Genomic DNA, 16,595 nt, shown 5'->3' with positions numbered 1-16,595 from the left:
TGGTCTTGCTGCCCTGGCAAGGTCACCTGCGTTCTGCTGTCGCTCAACTGTCCTTCCTGGTCATGTTTGTAATCATAGCCGTCACCTATGTGAAAATCATGGTTGCTCCCAGGGCTTTCTCATCGGACAACAATGAGTCCAGCAATAAGGGTCTGAGGACAGTGATACTCCATGCCAACCAGTTACTCTGTTTGATTCAGTTCTGGGGTCTTATGTTAATAATGGCTGTTTTGAAGGTTGATTTGGTTTCGTGTATACAGCTTCGGTATATTGACTATGTTGTATTCATTATTGTCCCTCGATGTTTGAGTCCTCTTGTGTATGGTGTGAGGGATAAAGATTTTGCAGTGGTTCTGAGAAAGTATGCTCTGTTTGGTTATTCTGAGAAAATGTTTCTCTCTAATAAGAACAACCTCAGTCTCAAAAGAAAAGAAAACACCATACATGCCAGTAAGGTACATCCTGGGCCATGTTTAACATAATGTTTATAGAAAATATGTTCTGTAACTTGTAAGTGCTCTTGAAGAAGATCAAGATGCGTCAGTGTTGGAGAAGTCAGATTCAGAATTTTGTAATGGTTATTTATTTTGTAAAGGGATGTCAATCATTTCCTGTCTGCAAACTGATTTAGGGATGCCCTCGATTTTCCAGCATACAGTACAGTATGTCCTGTAGGCATACACAGTACATACTGTAGAGGTGTGTTTGTTCATACAGAATGTCTTTAGATGATGTAACTCCACCCCATAGCCCTTGGAGAGCTTGGCTTACTGTTGATTGTGCAATAATACAGTATATAGGATGAGCACTTTGGTGCTGCTGTCCAAACTAGGGACAGGAGGAGGCTGAGCAAAGTTAGTTCTCCACAATAACATAGAGAAAAACATACAACGCTAAGATAAAACTTAATTGTTGATATATGGATTATGAATGATTACATACAATAATATTAGATTAGATTAGATGATTAGATTCAACTTTATTGTCATTGTGACGAGTACAAGTACAAAGGATGACCACTTTTGTGCTGCTCAGTAAAGGTTGTTCTCCACATCAATATAGAGAAAAACATGCCACACTGAGTTAAAAAATATTTATTATTGGTTAATCAATATTGAATGTTTTAAGTTAGAAGAACTTTCTTTTTCAATTTAGGTTCCGCTGGCATACTATGCTTATAAGTTGATTATATTATCATATTGCTTTGAGAAACACTTATACCTTATAATTGCTGATATTGCCTTTATAGGTGGTACTTATAAATGGTTTAAAGAAATAGGCTGTGTAGTTTTATTTAATATCGCTGACAACCTTCCTGATATTCTTATACAACATTATTTTACATTGATCTCCTTTCTTCTTTCAAAACAGGAAACACCATGGTGAATACAAGCCTGGGCCTTGTTCTTCCTACTGTGCAACAGCTGAGACCCCTGAGTGACAAAGCGGTGCTAATACAGGTGTTAATTGGCATATTCCTCTACATAAACTCTCTCATGATCTTCACCTTCTTTAAAAAGGAGGCCTTCTACACCACCACACGATACATCTTCTTCGCACACACACTAATCTGCGACAGTCTGTATCTGGCTTTGACTGATGTATTGTTATTGATGAGCTACTCCAGGTTACCAATGCCAGGTGGTCTGTGTTTGTGTCTGTGTGTGATCGCTGGAAACCTGAACTTCGCCACTCCCCTAACACTGACAGCCATGAGCCTAGAGCGCTATGTTGCCATCTGCATGCCCCTGCGTCACAGTGAGCTCTCCACCCCAGTTAGGGCCATGCGCTGCATCCTCCTCATCCAGGCTCTCAGTACCATATACCAGCTTGTTATGCTGTGTGTTGTCTTCGCCTCTGCCAGTCTACGTTTCTACACTTCCCCCATGGTGTGCAGTATAGAGCAGACTGACTTCTTCCCCTGGCAAAAACATTTGCGCTCAGCAGTTTTTCAGATATGCTTCCTGGTCATGTCTCTGGTCATAGCCGTCACCTATGTGAAGATCATGGTGGCTGCCAGGGCTTTCTCATCGGAAAGGAAGAACTCCAGCAATAAGAGTCAGAGGACAGTGATACTCCATGCCATCCAGTTACTCCTCTGCTTGACCCAGTTTTGGTGCCCCATGATAGAAACAGTAATTATAAAAATTGATTTGTATGCATATGTACAGATTCGGTACTTCAACTATCTTGTATTCATGCTTGCCCCTCGATGTCTGAGTCCTCTTGTGTATGGTGTGAGGGATAAAGATTTTGCAGTGGTTCTGAGAAAATATGTTCTGTTTGGGTATTCTGAGAAAGTCTTTCAGTTTCTGTTTAAAAAAGAAAAAGCCAATCGCAAAGGGAAACAAAAAAAATGGCACACTGGTAAGGTGCATGCTGGGACATGTTTAACATAGTGTTAATGAGAATATATAACTCTTAAAGAGGATCAAGATGCATCAGTGTTTGGCATTTAGTCATGATTATAGTCCACCAGCGGTGTCAATGAATTACAACCTGCAAATCAATTTGCAGACCCCAGTTGTTTTTCTAGCATACAGTTTGTTCATGTAAATTATGTTTTCATTATTTGCTCACAAAAATGTGTGTCCTGCTTGAGGTGTGCATTAACTGCAATGACTTATCATATTGAGTGAAATGTGGGCACTGTTCCATTCATTTTCAACTACAGTATGACTGTACTATCTTGTCATGGTCCTGTGACCCATAAAAATAAAATCTGTAAAAGAGCTTTAATCGCCTCTGTCTTCTTCTGGACATGTGATGCTTTAAACACAAGTGTATTGTATGTTGTAGTGGCCTATGTTTATGAGATGCTTGACTGGGACAGTACTACAGTGTTAGTTTGTATATGACTTACAGGGCCCCATTTTGCTTGAGCAAAACAGTGAGCAAAGTTTCCCAAAACAACTGGAATATGTTTAATAGACTGGATGGAACATAATTAACAGACTGGTGCTAACACACGTGAGGCCCCTGGTGAAGACATCCTTTCATGGCAAGTAATACACTCCCAATATTTTAAATAATCACTTGTTTCTCAAAAACATTATTATAGACACAGCACCATAAAAATCATGCTGTAGAGTATAATGTGTTTGTGGCTATTTTTTGCTAACCTCTGTGCTGTTTTGCACAAGCAACATATACTTGTGTGCTTATCTCTGTCATGAATGTGTGTGCCTGGAGATACACCAGCAGGTCATTTGTGCTTCAAACACACTGGTTGAAATCCAGCATCAAGGAACTAGACTGATTAGTGACAGTCCAGCAATAAGGGTCAGAGGACAGTGATACTCCATGCCATCCAGTTACTCTGTTTGATTCAGTTAGAAATGGCTGTTTTGAAGGTTGATTTGATTTCGTTTATACAGCTTCGGTATATTGACTATGTTGTATTCATTATTGTCCCTCGATGTTTGAGTCCACTTGTGTATGGTGTGAGGGATAAAGATTTTGCAGTGGTTCTGAGAAAGTATGCTCTGTTTGGTTGTTCTGAGAAAATCTTTCTCTTTAATAAGAACAACCTCAGTCTCAAAAGAAAAGAAAACAACATACATACTAGTAACGTACATCCTGGGCCATGTTTAACATAATGTTTACAGGAAATATGTTCTGTAATTTGTAAGTGCTCTTGAAGAAGATCAAGATGTGTCAGTGTTGGAGAAGTCAGATTCAGAATTTTGTAATGGTTATTCATTTTGTAAAGAGATGTCAATCATTTCCTGTCTGCAAACTGATTCAGGGACCCCCTCGTGTTTCCAGCATACCGTACAGTATGTCCTGTTGGCATACACAGTACATACTGTAGAGGTGAGTGTTTGTTCATACAGAATGTCTTTTTACGCACGACCCACTTTGGACCACAGTAACAGCAATGACCCCAGCAACCCCTTAAATAAAATTACTTTGCCACCCCTGTGTAACCTGACCATATTGAGTGACAGTTGGGCATTGTTCCATTAAACTTAAACTATGACTGTCCTATTCTGTCATAGTCCCTTGACTTCTTTTTATGAAAATAAAATCTGCAAAAGTGCTCCAAAGCCTCCCTATTGTTTTGGACATTGATGCTTTTAACACTAATGTAGATTAGGTCTTAGGGGTTGTAATTTATTTTCTTTATCCCTACCAATGCCACATCACCAAAGCGTTTGATTTAGTTTTATATCTAAAGACTCAATACTATTGTTCCAGTCAAACCTCTCATAAATATAGTCTGAATTGTGCCTATAGGCCTATATTTAGCAGAAGTTTGACTGAAACAAAAGAATGAGTCTCTTACGACTTGATATCAAACTAATTCAAATGTTTTGCTGAGATGGCATTGGTAGGAATTAAAGAGCAGCACGTCTGGATCGGCCTGTCTGGCTCAGGGAAAACACACTGTTTGGTCTGTCCCCAGCAGTCTTCGTTACTGACGCAATCATACGTCAAGCACAGATGAAGCCCCAATGAGCTGCTCTCAACAGAGCCACCGTGTTTGCCAAACAAAAGAAAACATAAGGTTGCACAATTAAGCCAGGCATAAGCTCTCTGTTAATAATCAACCATTCTGTTAATTAGCTCCTAAGCAGGGGACAAGGGACCATGCTCTCTAACTGTACCCCTGGAGATATCCGACAACACCTCCCTCTTCAGCCAATGCAATCCCACACAAGTCCCGAGCCAAAACAAACAATCCCTGGCACTGAGGCCTTTAGGGTTTCGTCATTCTCTCTAAAAACAATAACAAACTGGTGGAGGGTTAGGCCTTTTACTGGCCTTACATAGGCCTACATTTCACCCATAACATCACATCCTCATAACAGAAACGTTGCCTCAGTTAAAGTTCTTACATGGCAGGTCTCCTGTTTTGCCTACATCAGCGGGATGCTGAAAAACTGATTCATGCTTTAATTTCAAGTAGACTTGACTACTTTAATGCACTTTTTACTGGCCTCCCCAAGAAGTCTATAGACAGGCTCCAACTTATTCGAGAGAGCATATCACTCCAGTCTTAACTGCTCTGCACTGGCTCCCTGTATCGTTTAGAATTGACTTCAAAGTCCTTCTACTCATATTTAAAGCACTAAATGAGCCGGGACCATCCTACCTTACTGATTCGCAGACAATCTATACGCTCTCAAAAGCACTCAGATCCTCAACTGCTGGCTTATTGAAGGTTAATATCAAAACCCTAAAGAAAGTTGGTGATGCGGCAATTATTAACTATGTCCCTAAACTGTGGAATACGGTACCTCAAGAAATCAGGGAAGCAAGCTCAGTAAACATCTTTAAGCGCCAGTTAAAAACCTCTCTCTTCAATTTAGCTTTCAATTAGCATTTTATCTATGCTGCTATCTCTGCTGATTTTATTGCATTGATCAACTATCTATGCAATTAGATTGAGTGATGCTGCTTTTATTGTATCGATTCATTATGTTATAGTTGTTCTTGTTTTTAATCTGCTCTTGCACTGTACAGCACTTTGTACAGTACTTTGCTGATGTTTTGGTTGTTCTCGTTTTTTAATCTGTTCCTTTTTCTTTCTTTTGCGCAGTATTGTACAGCACTTTGAGCTGCATTCTTATGTATGAAAGGTGCTATATGAATAAAATCGTATTATTATTATTATTATTAGATGTCAGTATCAAATCATAGAGCTATATTCGATCAAATCCATGAACTAACTAGCTTCCAAGATACGTTTAAAAAACACACAAACAAAACAGCATCCTTCTAATGTGGCGTTGTGGGGTTTGAACCTCAACCGTCAACCAGTTGGCCAAAATGACATGCTCAAGGTCAACATTAGAGTATACATGCCTCAAATTCCAATTCAACTCTGCTACATTCACCCCCCTTTGACCTTCCCCTCCACAGGAAGACCAATCTGAGTCACGGCACTGTTTGTGACTGTTTTTTGAAACCCCATGTTTCCCGTGTAGAAGAGAGATGTGTGTAACATGAGGCCAAGAGGACATCCTGAAGGACCAAGGGCGACATTTGAGTTAACCAATGTTTCCTCTAAGCTGCAGAAACTTCATGATAAACTAGTCATGCTGTTATTTTGCTGATTTAACTCTCCAATAGGCTTATATAGCTTAGCCAATGTGGTCAGTTTTGTCATCATTATTTTATGACGCTCTAGTCAAGTGTCATCTCATAAGCAGTTATATACACACTATGACAAAGTGTTGTCATGGCCTGATAAATTTCACCTGGGCAAAATGTGCAGGAGTGGCTACTCCCAACATGCCTTATTAGCTCTTGCTCCGCAAAAAAAAGTGTGAATGCACACTCTCAAGCACGAAAACCTGTTCACAGGAAATTCGACATAGTCAATGGCACGTCTTAAAATCAAATGCGGGCAACGAGTCAACTAAAAACAAATATTTCAAATATGCAAACATTGCTTTGTTGGATATTGCTCTATTGCCATAAACCCATAGGGATACATTTCAACTATTGATGGTACTTCATAGTAACAAGTCTAAATGTTTGGTTTATATCCTAGTAGCCTACCAATGGGTTCTCAGCAGCATTAGGTCCATGATTATGTGCAGTTCAGGAAGCATTGCTAAGGTACATTTGGTATCTAATTTGCTTGAAAGATTACTTTTCACATGTTTATCTCCCTGAACAGAGAAAATACCCTCTAAAACATTTACAGAGGTCCATATTGACCCCCCTCAAAATCCAATGAACTTGCAAGAACATGTTTACCACCTGACAGCCATATATAGAATTCAATAAATGTTGTATAAAAGTGAACAAGAATTTCTCATTACTATTTGTTTTATGTTCATACATCATTTTTAAACCACTCAAATCAATTGATATCACAAAATATAGTTCATCAACCATCATCAACTGTCGGTTATGGTTCATAAATGCGTGTTATGGTAAATTAGTCAGTCCCCCACCAGGTTGCTCATACTGTAGTGCAACATTTTTGCTCAGTAAATATTTATTTTGCTCAGCGTGGAAAAAAATAAGAAGGAACATCGGAGTTAATGTATCTGAGGCAGGGCTACCTCATCATGAGAATGGTACATTATTGATCATGATAGCAAAGCACTAGGTCAATTAGACATCATAATTCATTTTTCTGAAGAGTTCCTAATCCTATAAAAATGTAAATATCAACAACCTATTAAACATTTTCCCTGATGAGGAACTCGGTAATTGCAAACATGATGCATTATGGCAATGGCTTGAAATTAATCTATCCCTTGAGAAATCGAGAAACTGTCTGACAGATTTGGAATAAAGAAATCACTTTTCCCAGAGATGTTTTGCATCAAGGCGGTGTTATGGGGAATGTGTATAAAAATCCACAACCCATCACCTCCAAACCACTAGAATGTCTTCCACCGACAACACACTCAGGTAAGTTCATAGATGTCTTAATTTGAACAGAGAAACAGAGTGAACATTTTCACTTGCTTTGTCCAAAGTGTTTGATAATATTATTATTGATACAGTAGTCAGTTCAGGTGATGACTTGAATTTACAACAAAATATTGGAAAGCTTTTGAAAAGCTTCTCACTCTCAGTTTACTGAAAAAAAATTTTTTTATAGAAAATAAATGCACTATATGCAATCTGTGAATTGTAAATTGAATTTGCTTCCTGGATTGACTGAACTGAAATGTACCCTGAAGAAGACATTGAGCTTTGGGGAAATGTACTGAAAATACAGTACTTTGTTAAGTGTTGCTCCTCTGTGTGCATTAAGAACTTTGACTTTTTATTTCTGTAAACATTTCAGATTTGTATTTGACAATTCTTCAGGCAACAGGCCATATTGAAACATGCAGAACCTGACAGAGCCTCCAGGCAATGTTACCTCTCAGAAGAGCCTGTCCGTAATCATCAAGGTGTGTGTTGTCATCCCGTTCTTCATCATCTTCCTCTACTGCATTGTGATCATGCTGCACACCTTCGCATCTCACAGGCAGTTCCTGGAGAACTCACGCTACATCCTCTTTGCTTGCATGCTGATCAACGACACCCTGCAGCTCCTCTCCTCCGTCCTTCTCTTCCTCTTCATCATGGGCCAGGTGCGCGTTGCCATCGTCTATTGCACCCCTCTGCTCTTCTTCTCCACGGTCACCTTCCAGAACACTCCTTTAATCCTGGCCGCCATGTCACTGGAGCGTTACGTGGCCATATTGTACCCCCTCAGGTGCCCGGCAGCCTGGCAAGCCGACCGCATCTGGGCCATCATCCTGAGCTTGTGGCTGATCAGCTGTGTCCTCCCCATTGTGGACTTCTCTCTGGGAGAACCTCAGCCTGGGGTGGACGTCCTCTCCACCCCTGTGTTGTGCAAGACGTCCGTCCTCAATGCCTCGCCAGTCCAGACAATGTTCAAGGTCTCCCTCAACGTGTTGTTCTTCACTGTGGTGGCAGCCATCATCCTGTTCACCTACATTAGGATCCTGCTGGAGACCAGGAAGATGCGGCAGGACCGTGCTTCGGCGGGCAAGGCCATGCACACGGTGCTGCTGCACGGCTTCCAGCTGCTGCTATGCATGATGTCTTTCACCCACAACATCACTGAGAACGTAATCAGGCTGCACGTCGACTGGCTGCAGGAGCACATTTCCTTCTTCAACTACTTCTGCTTCATCCTGCTGCCTAGCTTCCTCAGCCCGCTCATCTACGGCCTGCGGGACGAGGGCCTCAGAGGTCACATAAGGAGGGCCTTCCTGTGCTGCTCCTCACAAAGCAGGGTCAGGCCTAGAGCCACGGACAAGCCTGGGGGCAAATGAACCTGTCCAAACACCTGAGCTGCACAGACAACTTTCAATCTGTACAGAAAACGTAATATCTAATGTACATACCAACCTCCGTTATATGCATTACATATTAGTCAGTTGCAATACATCAAAATAATGTAAGCAAGGTGGACAGCCATAGAAATTATGTTTGCAACAAAACAGAAACACGCAGCAGTTCGCAAGTCCTAAAACACCAGTTTCAACATTGTGTCTTATCAATTCCATGGTGATGCTGCCCTCTAGGTGTGAGTTTAAATGTTGCACTTTTATGAATATGTAGCATTGTACTGTATATACGCCTAATATTGCCATCTTAGAATATTGCATTACAGATATTTTGAAATGTTCACATGTTTGGCAATTAAGTGAAATTGCAACAAAGTTAGGTGCAATGCATTACAACATTTTGCATGTTATTCATAAAAAAGACTGGTGTGTGACCAAGGACAATATCTTCTCTTATTCCTCTGAAAACGTAATCTCTGGTGTTGTTTTACTAGCCTACCACTGCCATTGTAGCCTGCAGGGCATCTGGAGTTTTTTAAACCTTCCTTTTAATAGTGGAATTAATTGATTTATATTGTTCACATTGGTTCTTTGAATAACGTGTTATGTCAGCTATAAGCATGTGGTAACTTTGATCATAAATAAGATTTATCATGAATAATATCCAATAGATAATAGAATGATAATATTCATCATGCGTAATCAATAAATACGTTCTCATTGTAGGTTTTATGTGGCAATCGTAATCATAATAGCCTATTAGTCTGTGTATAGGATGGCTAATAATGAATAATGCAAGTGGGATACTTAAAGTAAAAAATAAACTGTTTTGTATTTTTACCAAGCTGTGCGTTTACGTTGGTCTACAAACACATCGTTTTTCATTGACAGAAAGGTGTCCACTGTCAACCATAAATATGAAATTAACTAAGCTAAAACTTGGAGGAGGAATAGTAAACCAATACAGTAGGTGTCACTGTAATTCCAAACTTGTGAATGACGCACGATTCTGCGCTCAAAGTAACAATGTGCGCTCACAGGAATAACACTTCTGTTTTGTAAAATAATCAGATGTATGCAAAGGGGAATTAGGGTTGTTTTTGTAAAACGAACTAATCAGTTTGTGAGATGGTAATTTCAGCAGGCATATGTAGCCCAATTTCCATTCATTGTGTTGCAATATGCAATGTGTTTAAACTGTTGCTAATAGCTCAGTCACTGAGTTTATTTAGCATCTGTTAACTGAACCCTCATGCAACATTTGCCATATATTTAGCAAAATATTAATTAGTAATAAGTTATAACATTCTGATGAACCCATGTCTCTCCCACCCGGTGACAGTTGAAGTGAAAGCTGATCTCTTAGCTGTAAAAGCGGTGCCGTCTGTTGAGATAGAACATTACAAAGATTCACGAACGCGACAAGCAGCGTCGGGAGGATTATGATTTTGAGTGGGTTTTTAACCAGACAAAGATCTACCTTGAATTTCATCCCAGTGAGAGGCATTGATGGAGATTATAGTTGACACAAAATCTAGTCTAAGAGTAGGTAACCATTTAAACCAGAGGACATCATCGCAAAATGAGTTATTTCAAATCTATTTACTTAGTCTTGGGTGGAATTTATTTGATTGCGATTCATTTATCTTTTGGTGAAATGTATACGTCGGTATTGAACGTTAAGGAAGCCATAAATGTCGAAAGAAAACTTATCGATCATTTACAAGCTTACATTGAGCAGGAATCGGAGAGGCTTAAAGACATCAAAAGGTGAGTCAGTGACAGGTATGTTTTTCAGGAATATTGCACGCGTGCGAAAGTATCCTAAAGAGGATAAATTGCTGCACCATAACCATTATCTGTTATATTTGTATTTATAACAGTTTTTCTCTTCACCCAAGGGCTTTTGCATTTAGTCTCTTGAACACTTTGCATACAGCCTATAGCTTAAACTAGACTAGTCTTTGTCATAACTTGTTTTGAGTCATTTTTTGATTTAGTTGTAGTAGTTGAGTACTATGGAAGATCTCATGCAAAACACCATTGCATCATTGTCTCTGCAGCTTCCACTGTCCACATACAGAGTGATGGCATCTGACCTCTAATTTTCAAGTTAAGACCTCTGATGTCAGCTAAGATGCACACTAGCCTGTCTCTTCACACAGGTTCTATGCAAAGGTTTCTGACATGCACAGTGAAGTGTACAATGGACCGGCTGCTGCAATGGCAAACCCTTTGGTGGCGTTCACTTTGATCAAACGCTTGCAATCTGAGTGGGTGAATGTGGTCTACAGTGATGAAGCCAAAGAGAACACCCAAGGTTTGTTGCTTTTTTACCCTCTTAAAAACCACATCTGGTCCTGATAACTAACATTGCCACCTGGGACAGAAGTTTTTACGAAGGTTCATCCCCCTCCTCTTCTGTCCTGTCACCTCCTCCACCCCCAACCTCACCCTACCCCCACCCACTACACTCAGCTGTGCCTTTGAAGAACCCTTTTTAGTGCCATATGGAACCCTTTGGTGCCACGGAAACCTCTGTGGAAAGGGTTCTAAAAGGTTCTTCAAATGGTTCTCCTACAGGAACAGCCGAAGAAACCTTTTTTCTAAGGGTGTATGGTTGTGTTTCAGCCCTCAGGGCTGGTTACAAAGAGGAGGAGGGCAACTTACCCAAACTGGAGGACCTCCAGGGGGCAGCGAAGGGGCTGATGAGGCTGCAGGACGTATACGCCCTTCAAGTGGGGGGGCTTGTGAGAGGCCACTTCCAGAGCGTCACTAATGGCAACCCCATCAACATCTACAGTCCTACAGTATCCACCCCCCTGTCTGGTGATGACTGTTTTCTGGTTGGAAAGGTACAGTCAACTACCAGTAACTCACCACCAAGTCAAGGCATTTTGATTAATTTGTGTTTATTAACTTATGCTGTTGTTTTTACCTCTCTTACCTCCTCACTACCTCCTCACTATTGAATTTCCTTCACAGTGGGGGGTGTGGGGGTGGGGTGTGGGGGATGGGAATGCGGGGGGGGGGGGGGGGGGGGGGGTGACCAAAAGGGATCCATGAACTCATTGCCCTCTGACTTCTCTGCTGGAGATGTGGGATACAGTATATTACATGTAGGAGGTAGTAGCTTTGAGGCAGATGGTGCTGTGAAAACTAGTCTTGGAATAGTCATGTAATAAAGAAGTTAAAGGTATATAGTATACCCAGATTCAGGTTCCTTACCCTGAAAGGAGTACACTGAAAAGGACAGACTTCAATCCACACTTTGGTTCTGTTTATCTGGGTACTGTCACTAACTTGAAAATCTCTGAAAAGACTCAATGACTTGATTTTAATTACTTTTAAGATGATTCAGGCATGATATTTCAAACAGTGCCCAGATAAACAGAACCAAAGTGCGGATTGAAGTCTTTCCTTGACCATAGAGTTCTTTCAGGGTTAGGAACACCAATTTGGGTAAACCATCCCTTTAACAAAATAAAATGGTATTATTCTAGAGTAAAAACCATGTTTTGGCCATCCTAGACCTTTATCAGAATAGATAAAACATGGACAAGACTAGACAATAGTGTAGCTGATTGGAGAAGTGTGTGCATCTGGTGGTAGGGGGGTTTGTATTAGCATCCCATACCAGAGGACTATAAAACAGTTTTGTTCCAAGCCTGTCATACCCTGTGGTGAGAGATTGGAGAGATACTTTAATTCATTGCATTGTTTCTGGTCTAGGGATTCATACTGGGGAGACCAGAGTGTTCCCTCACTCTGACAAATATGATAATCTCTACAATGAGTTCTTCTGTACAAGTACAGTGGCAGTTCACAAGGGCGCTGTGTGGGAGGGACATCATCATCTGCACACCAACCTACAGCACCAATCACATGGTGAAGTTTGCGGACGACACAACTCTGGTGGGTCTCATCTCCAAGAACGACGAGACCCACTACAGGAAGGAGGTCAACCTTCTGACCGCGTGGTGCAGAGACAACAACCTCCTGCTGAATGTCAGCAAAACGAAGGAGATTGTGGTCGACTTCCGGAGAGGGCACACCGAACACCCACCACTGACCATCGATGGTGCTGCTGTGGAGAGAGTGAGCAGCACCAAATTCCTGGGGGTGCACATCAGCGAGGACCTCTCCTGGACCACCAACACTGCATCACTGGCGAAGACAGCCCAGTGGCGCCTCTACTTCCTCCGCAAGCTGAAGCGAGCGAAAGCTCCCACACCTATCCTGACAACATTCTACCAAGGCACCATTGAAAGCATCCTGTCCAGCTGCATCACTGTGTGGGGCGGTAGCTGCACCGAACACAGCAGGAAAGCACTGCAACGCATAGTGAACACAGCTGTTAAGATCATTGGTGCCCCACTCCCTTCCCTGCAAGAGACTTACTCCACCCGCCTCACCCGCAAAGCTACCTCGATTGTGAGCGACGCAAGCCACCCCGCACACAGTCTGTTCAGCCTCCTGCCTTCTGGAAGAAGGTATAGGAGCCTCCGTGCCCACACCACCAGACTCACGAAAAGCTTCATACCCCAAGCTGTCAGGAAGCTAAATTCTCTCCCCTCACTCCCCCCAGCCACATTCTCCAAGCTGCCAGGAAGCTGAAACCACCCCCCCCCCTCCCAACCCTTCAGCCCCCCCCCCCCCTAAAAACACTCTCTCAGGAGTTGCTGAACCATGGTGAGCCTTTCCCAGTTAAAACATCCCACAACTGTCCCATAGCAGGAGAAAGACAGAGGCAAACTGGTCAACATCTGCAGGCATATACGCCCCCTAAAAAATAATGATGTTGTCAAATTGTCGCCCCGAAAGTACTGTATATGGTCCTTACTTTTTTACGTGCATGGTTTCCTTCCTTTAAGATCCCCTGAACGGAAGAGTTTTGCAGAATGTAGAGAAGTACGAGAGGCTGCTTGTGGAGAGCCCATCCTTACCTAGCAATAGTGGGTTGAAGAGGCCCAACACCACCTATCTCAGGACCAGGAACACCTATGAAAGACTCTGTCGGACTCAGGGCACTCAGGTATAATGATGATGATGACGATGATGATGATTAATCAGCATGCAGTTACACATATCACAGACTTACACTCAACTGAGCAGGACAGTACAGAATTCACACGCAACATACATATATGAATTAGTTATGACTAGAAACCTGGAACGTTTTAGAGCAATGCACCAAATAGCTACATAAACCATTCATTGCTGTCCCCCAACAGCTTCAAGTTTCTGGGTGTCCACATCTCTGAGGACCTCTCCTGGACCCTCAACACCTCCACCCTGATAAAGAAGGCTCACCAGCGTCTCTTCTTCCTGAGGAGACTAAAGAAGGTCCACCTGTCTCCTCAGATCCTGGTGAACTTCTACCGCTGCACCATCGAGAGCATCCTCACCAATTGTGTCACCGTTTGGTATGGCAACTGCTCGGCATCTGACCGGAAAGCTCTGCAGAGGGTGGTGAAAACTGCCCAACGCATCACCGGTTCCTCACTCCCCTCCATTGAGGCTGTCCAGAGCAAACGATGCTTGCGTAAGGCACGCAGCATCGTCAAGGACACTTCTCACCCCAACCACAGACTGTTCACCCCACTCCCATCCGGGAGGCGCTACAGGTCTCTCCGCACCCGAACCAGCAGGTTCAGAGGCAGCTTCTTCCCTGCGGCTGTCACCCTACTGAACTCGAACACTGCACCTACGTGACAACCTACCTACCCCTGCAACCCCTGCAACCCCCCCCCCCCCCACCCGGACAATTGCACTATTACTCCCCTCCCCTGCTCTTACTCAATACCACTGCTCTCTGTACATATCTGTCCATACTGTTCATAATGCACATAATGCACATATCCCTATATTTTCTTTAATACTACTGTTAATACACTGCACATACTGTACATACCTGTTTATTCGGTTCATACTGCACATAATGCACATATCCCTATATTTTCTTTAATACTACTGTTAATACACTGCACATACTGTACATACCTGTTTATTCGGTTCATACTGCACATAATGCACATATCCCTATATTTTCTTTAATACTACTGTTAATACACTGCACATACTGTACATACCTGTTTATACTGTTCATACGGCATTCCATATTTATATGTATGTTTATTCTGCTATCTACCTTATGTTACTGTTAATACATATATACTGCTAGACTGCATTACCTATACAGCTCATATGCTGCTACACTGTTCATACTGTAACTTATTTATTCTGCTTATAATGCTACTGCTACTCATATACTGTTTACACTGCACTACTTATATTATACTGCACTACTTACTGCTCATATATTGCACTACCTGTAGATACTGTTCATTGCACTTTCTGCTATTTTGCACTTCTGGTTAGACGCTAACTGCATTTCGTTTTCTCTGTACTTGTACTCTGCACAATGACAATAAAGTTGAATCTAATCTAATCTAATCTAATCTTAATGACAATGATTACATTTGAGTCAAACATTATGATTCACCACCGCTTTATGTTCAAAACAGTTGTGGTTTTCAATAACGTGCAGAGACTTGGCCAGTCTTGCAGAGAGAGAATAGTTTTAAAAAAACACGTTTTTAGGAGAAAAAGAACACATGCTTGCTTTCCTCTTGTTTTGATGCCAGTAAAGGACTTCAGATGGACTACTTCTTCTCTGCTCCTCACAGCCAAAGCATTATGAAAAACCCTGGCTGTTCTGTGACTACTTCACCAACGACAGGCCTGGCCTGCTGCTGCAGCCAATCAGACGAGAGGTGCTGAGCCTGCAGCCCTTTGTAGTCCTCTACCACAGTTTCATCACAGACACAGAGGCAGAGAGCATCAGGGATCTTGCCCAGACAGGGATGAGTCGGTTAGTGTCTGGCGCCATGGTATCGTACCTGGATCAAAATATATCATTTTGCGTTTGCTTGAGTGTGTCTGGAGTGTCAGATGGATGGGGTTCACACTTTTTAAGACTATTCCATTGGGTCCATTCTGCCAGGCAAACTCTGTCAAGTACATCTTGAACCCAGGACTGTATGGTATTACCCCCTTCACTAGTTTCTTACTATATACTCTTGCCCCCTAATTTACATTGCCAGCCCATTTAGCCCACTGAAAATCCATTGATACAAACGATTCACCTCACCCCACTGTATAACATTGCCTTACTGGAACAGATCTGTGTCTAGATTATTATTATTTTTGCACACTGTAAGGATTATTACAGTAAGCCACCGTGTTTGCCAAACAAAAGAAAACATAAGGTTGCACAATTAAGCCAGGCATAAGCTCTCTGTTAATAATTAACCATTCTGTTAATTAGCTCCTAAGCAGGGGAAAAGGGACCATGCTCTCTAACTGTACCCCTGGAGATATCCGACAACACCTCCCTCTTCAGCCAATGCAATCCCATGCAAGTCCCGAGCCAAAACAAACAATCCCTGGCACTGAGGCCTTTAGGGTTTCGTCATTCTCTCTAAAAACAATAACAAACTGGTGGAGGGTTAGGCCTTTTACTGGCCTTACATAGGCCTACATTTCACCCATAACATCACATCCTCATAACAGAAACGTTGCCTCAGTTAAAGTTCTTACATGGCAGGTCTCCTGTTTTGCCTACATCAGCGGGATGCTGAAAAACTGATTCATGCTTTAATTTCAAGTAGACTTGACTACTTTAATGCACTTTTTACTGGCCTCCCCAAGAAGTCTATAGACAGGCTCCAACTTATTCAAAACTCTGTGAGGCTACTGACAAAAACGAAGAGGAGAGAGCATATCACTCCAGTCTTAACTGCTCTGCACTGGCTC

General features: G+C 42.0%; 3 protein-coding genes across 3 annotated transcripts; all 3 read left to right on the top strand.

Annotated features, from left to right (window-relative positions):
* Nucleotides 1-1,379: 1,379 nt before the first annotated feature.
* LOC310815354 (odorant receptor 131-2-like) lies at nt 1,380-2,248 on the top strand (the record flags this gene model as incomplete). The annotated part of the gene is made up of 2 exons (XM_083685090.1): nt 1,380-2,135; nt 2,243-2,248. 2 exons carry the CDS (start codon nt 1,380-1,382, stop codon nt 2,246-2,248), a joined length of 762 nt encoding a protein of 253 aa, XP_083541216.1.
* A 5,554-nt stretch (nt 2,249-7,802) lies between these two features.
* On the top strand, nt 7,803-8,762 carry LOC310815353 (odorant receptor 131-2-like; the record flags this gene model as incomplete). The annotated part of the gene is made up of 1 exon (XM_083685089.1): nt 7,803-8,762. One exon carries the CDS (start codon nt 7,803-7,805, stop codon nt 8,760-8,762), a length of 960 nt encoding a protein of 319 aa, XP_083541215.1.
* A 1,597-nt stretch (nt 8,763-10,359) lies between these two features.
* On the top strand, nt 10,360-16,114 carry LOC310815352 (prolyl 4-hydroxylase subunit alpha-3-like; the record flags this gene model as incomplete). Its single annotated transcript, XM_083685088.1, has 7 exons — nt 10,360-10,547; nt 10,943-11,097; nt 11,409-11,632; nt 13,424-13,469; nt 13,652-13,812; nt 15,467-15,651; nt 16,108-16,114. 7 exons carry the CDS (start codon nt 10,360-10,362, stop codon nt 16,112-16,114), a joined length of 966 nt encoding a protein of 321 aa, XP_083541214.1.
* Between the last annotated feature and the right edge of the window lie 481 nt (nt 16,115-16,595).

The sequence above is a fragment of the Argentina silus genome (genome assembly GCF_951799395.1).
Source record: "Argentina silus genome assembly, chromosome: 14".
Classification (NCBI taxonomy): Eukaryota; Metazoa; Chordata; class Actinopteri; order Argentiniformes; family Argentinidae; genus Argentina; species Argentina silus.
This window is presented reverse-complemented; position numbering and strand designations above follow the sequence as displayed.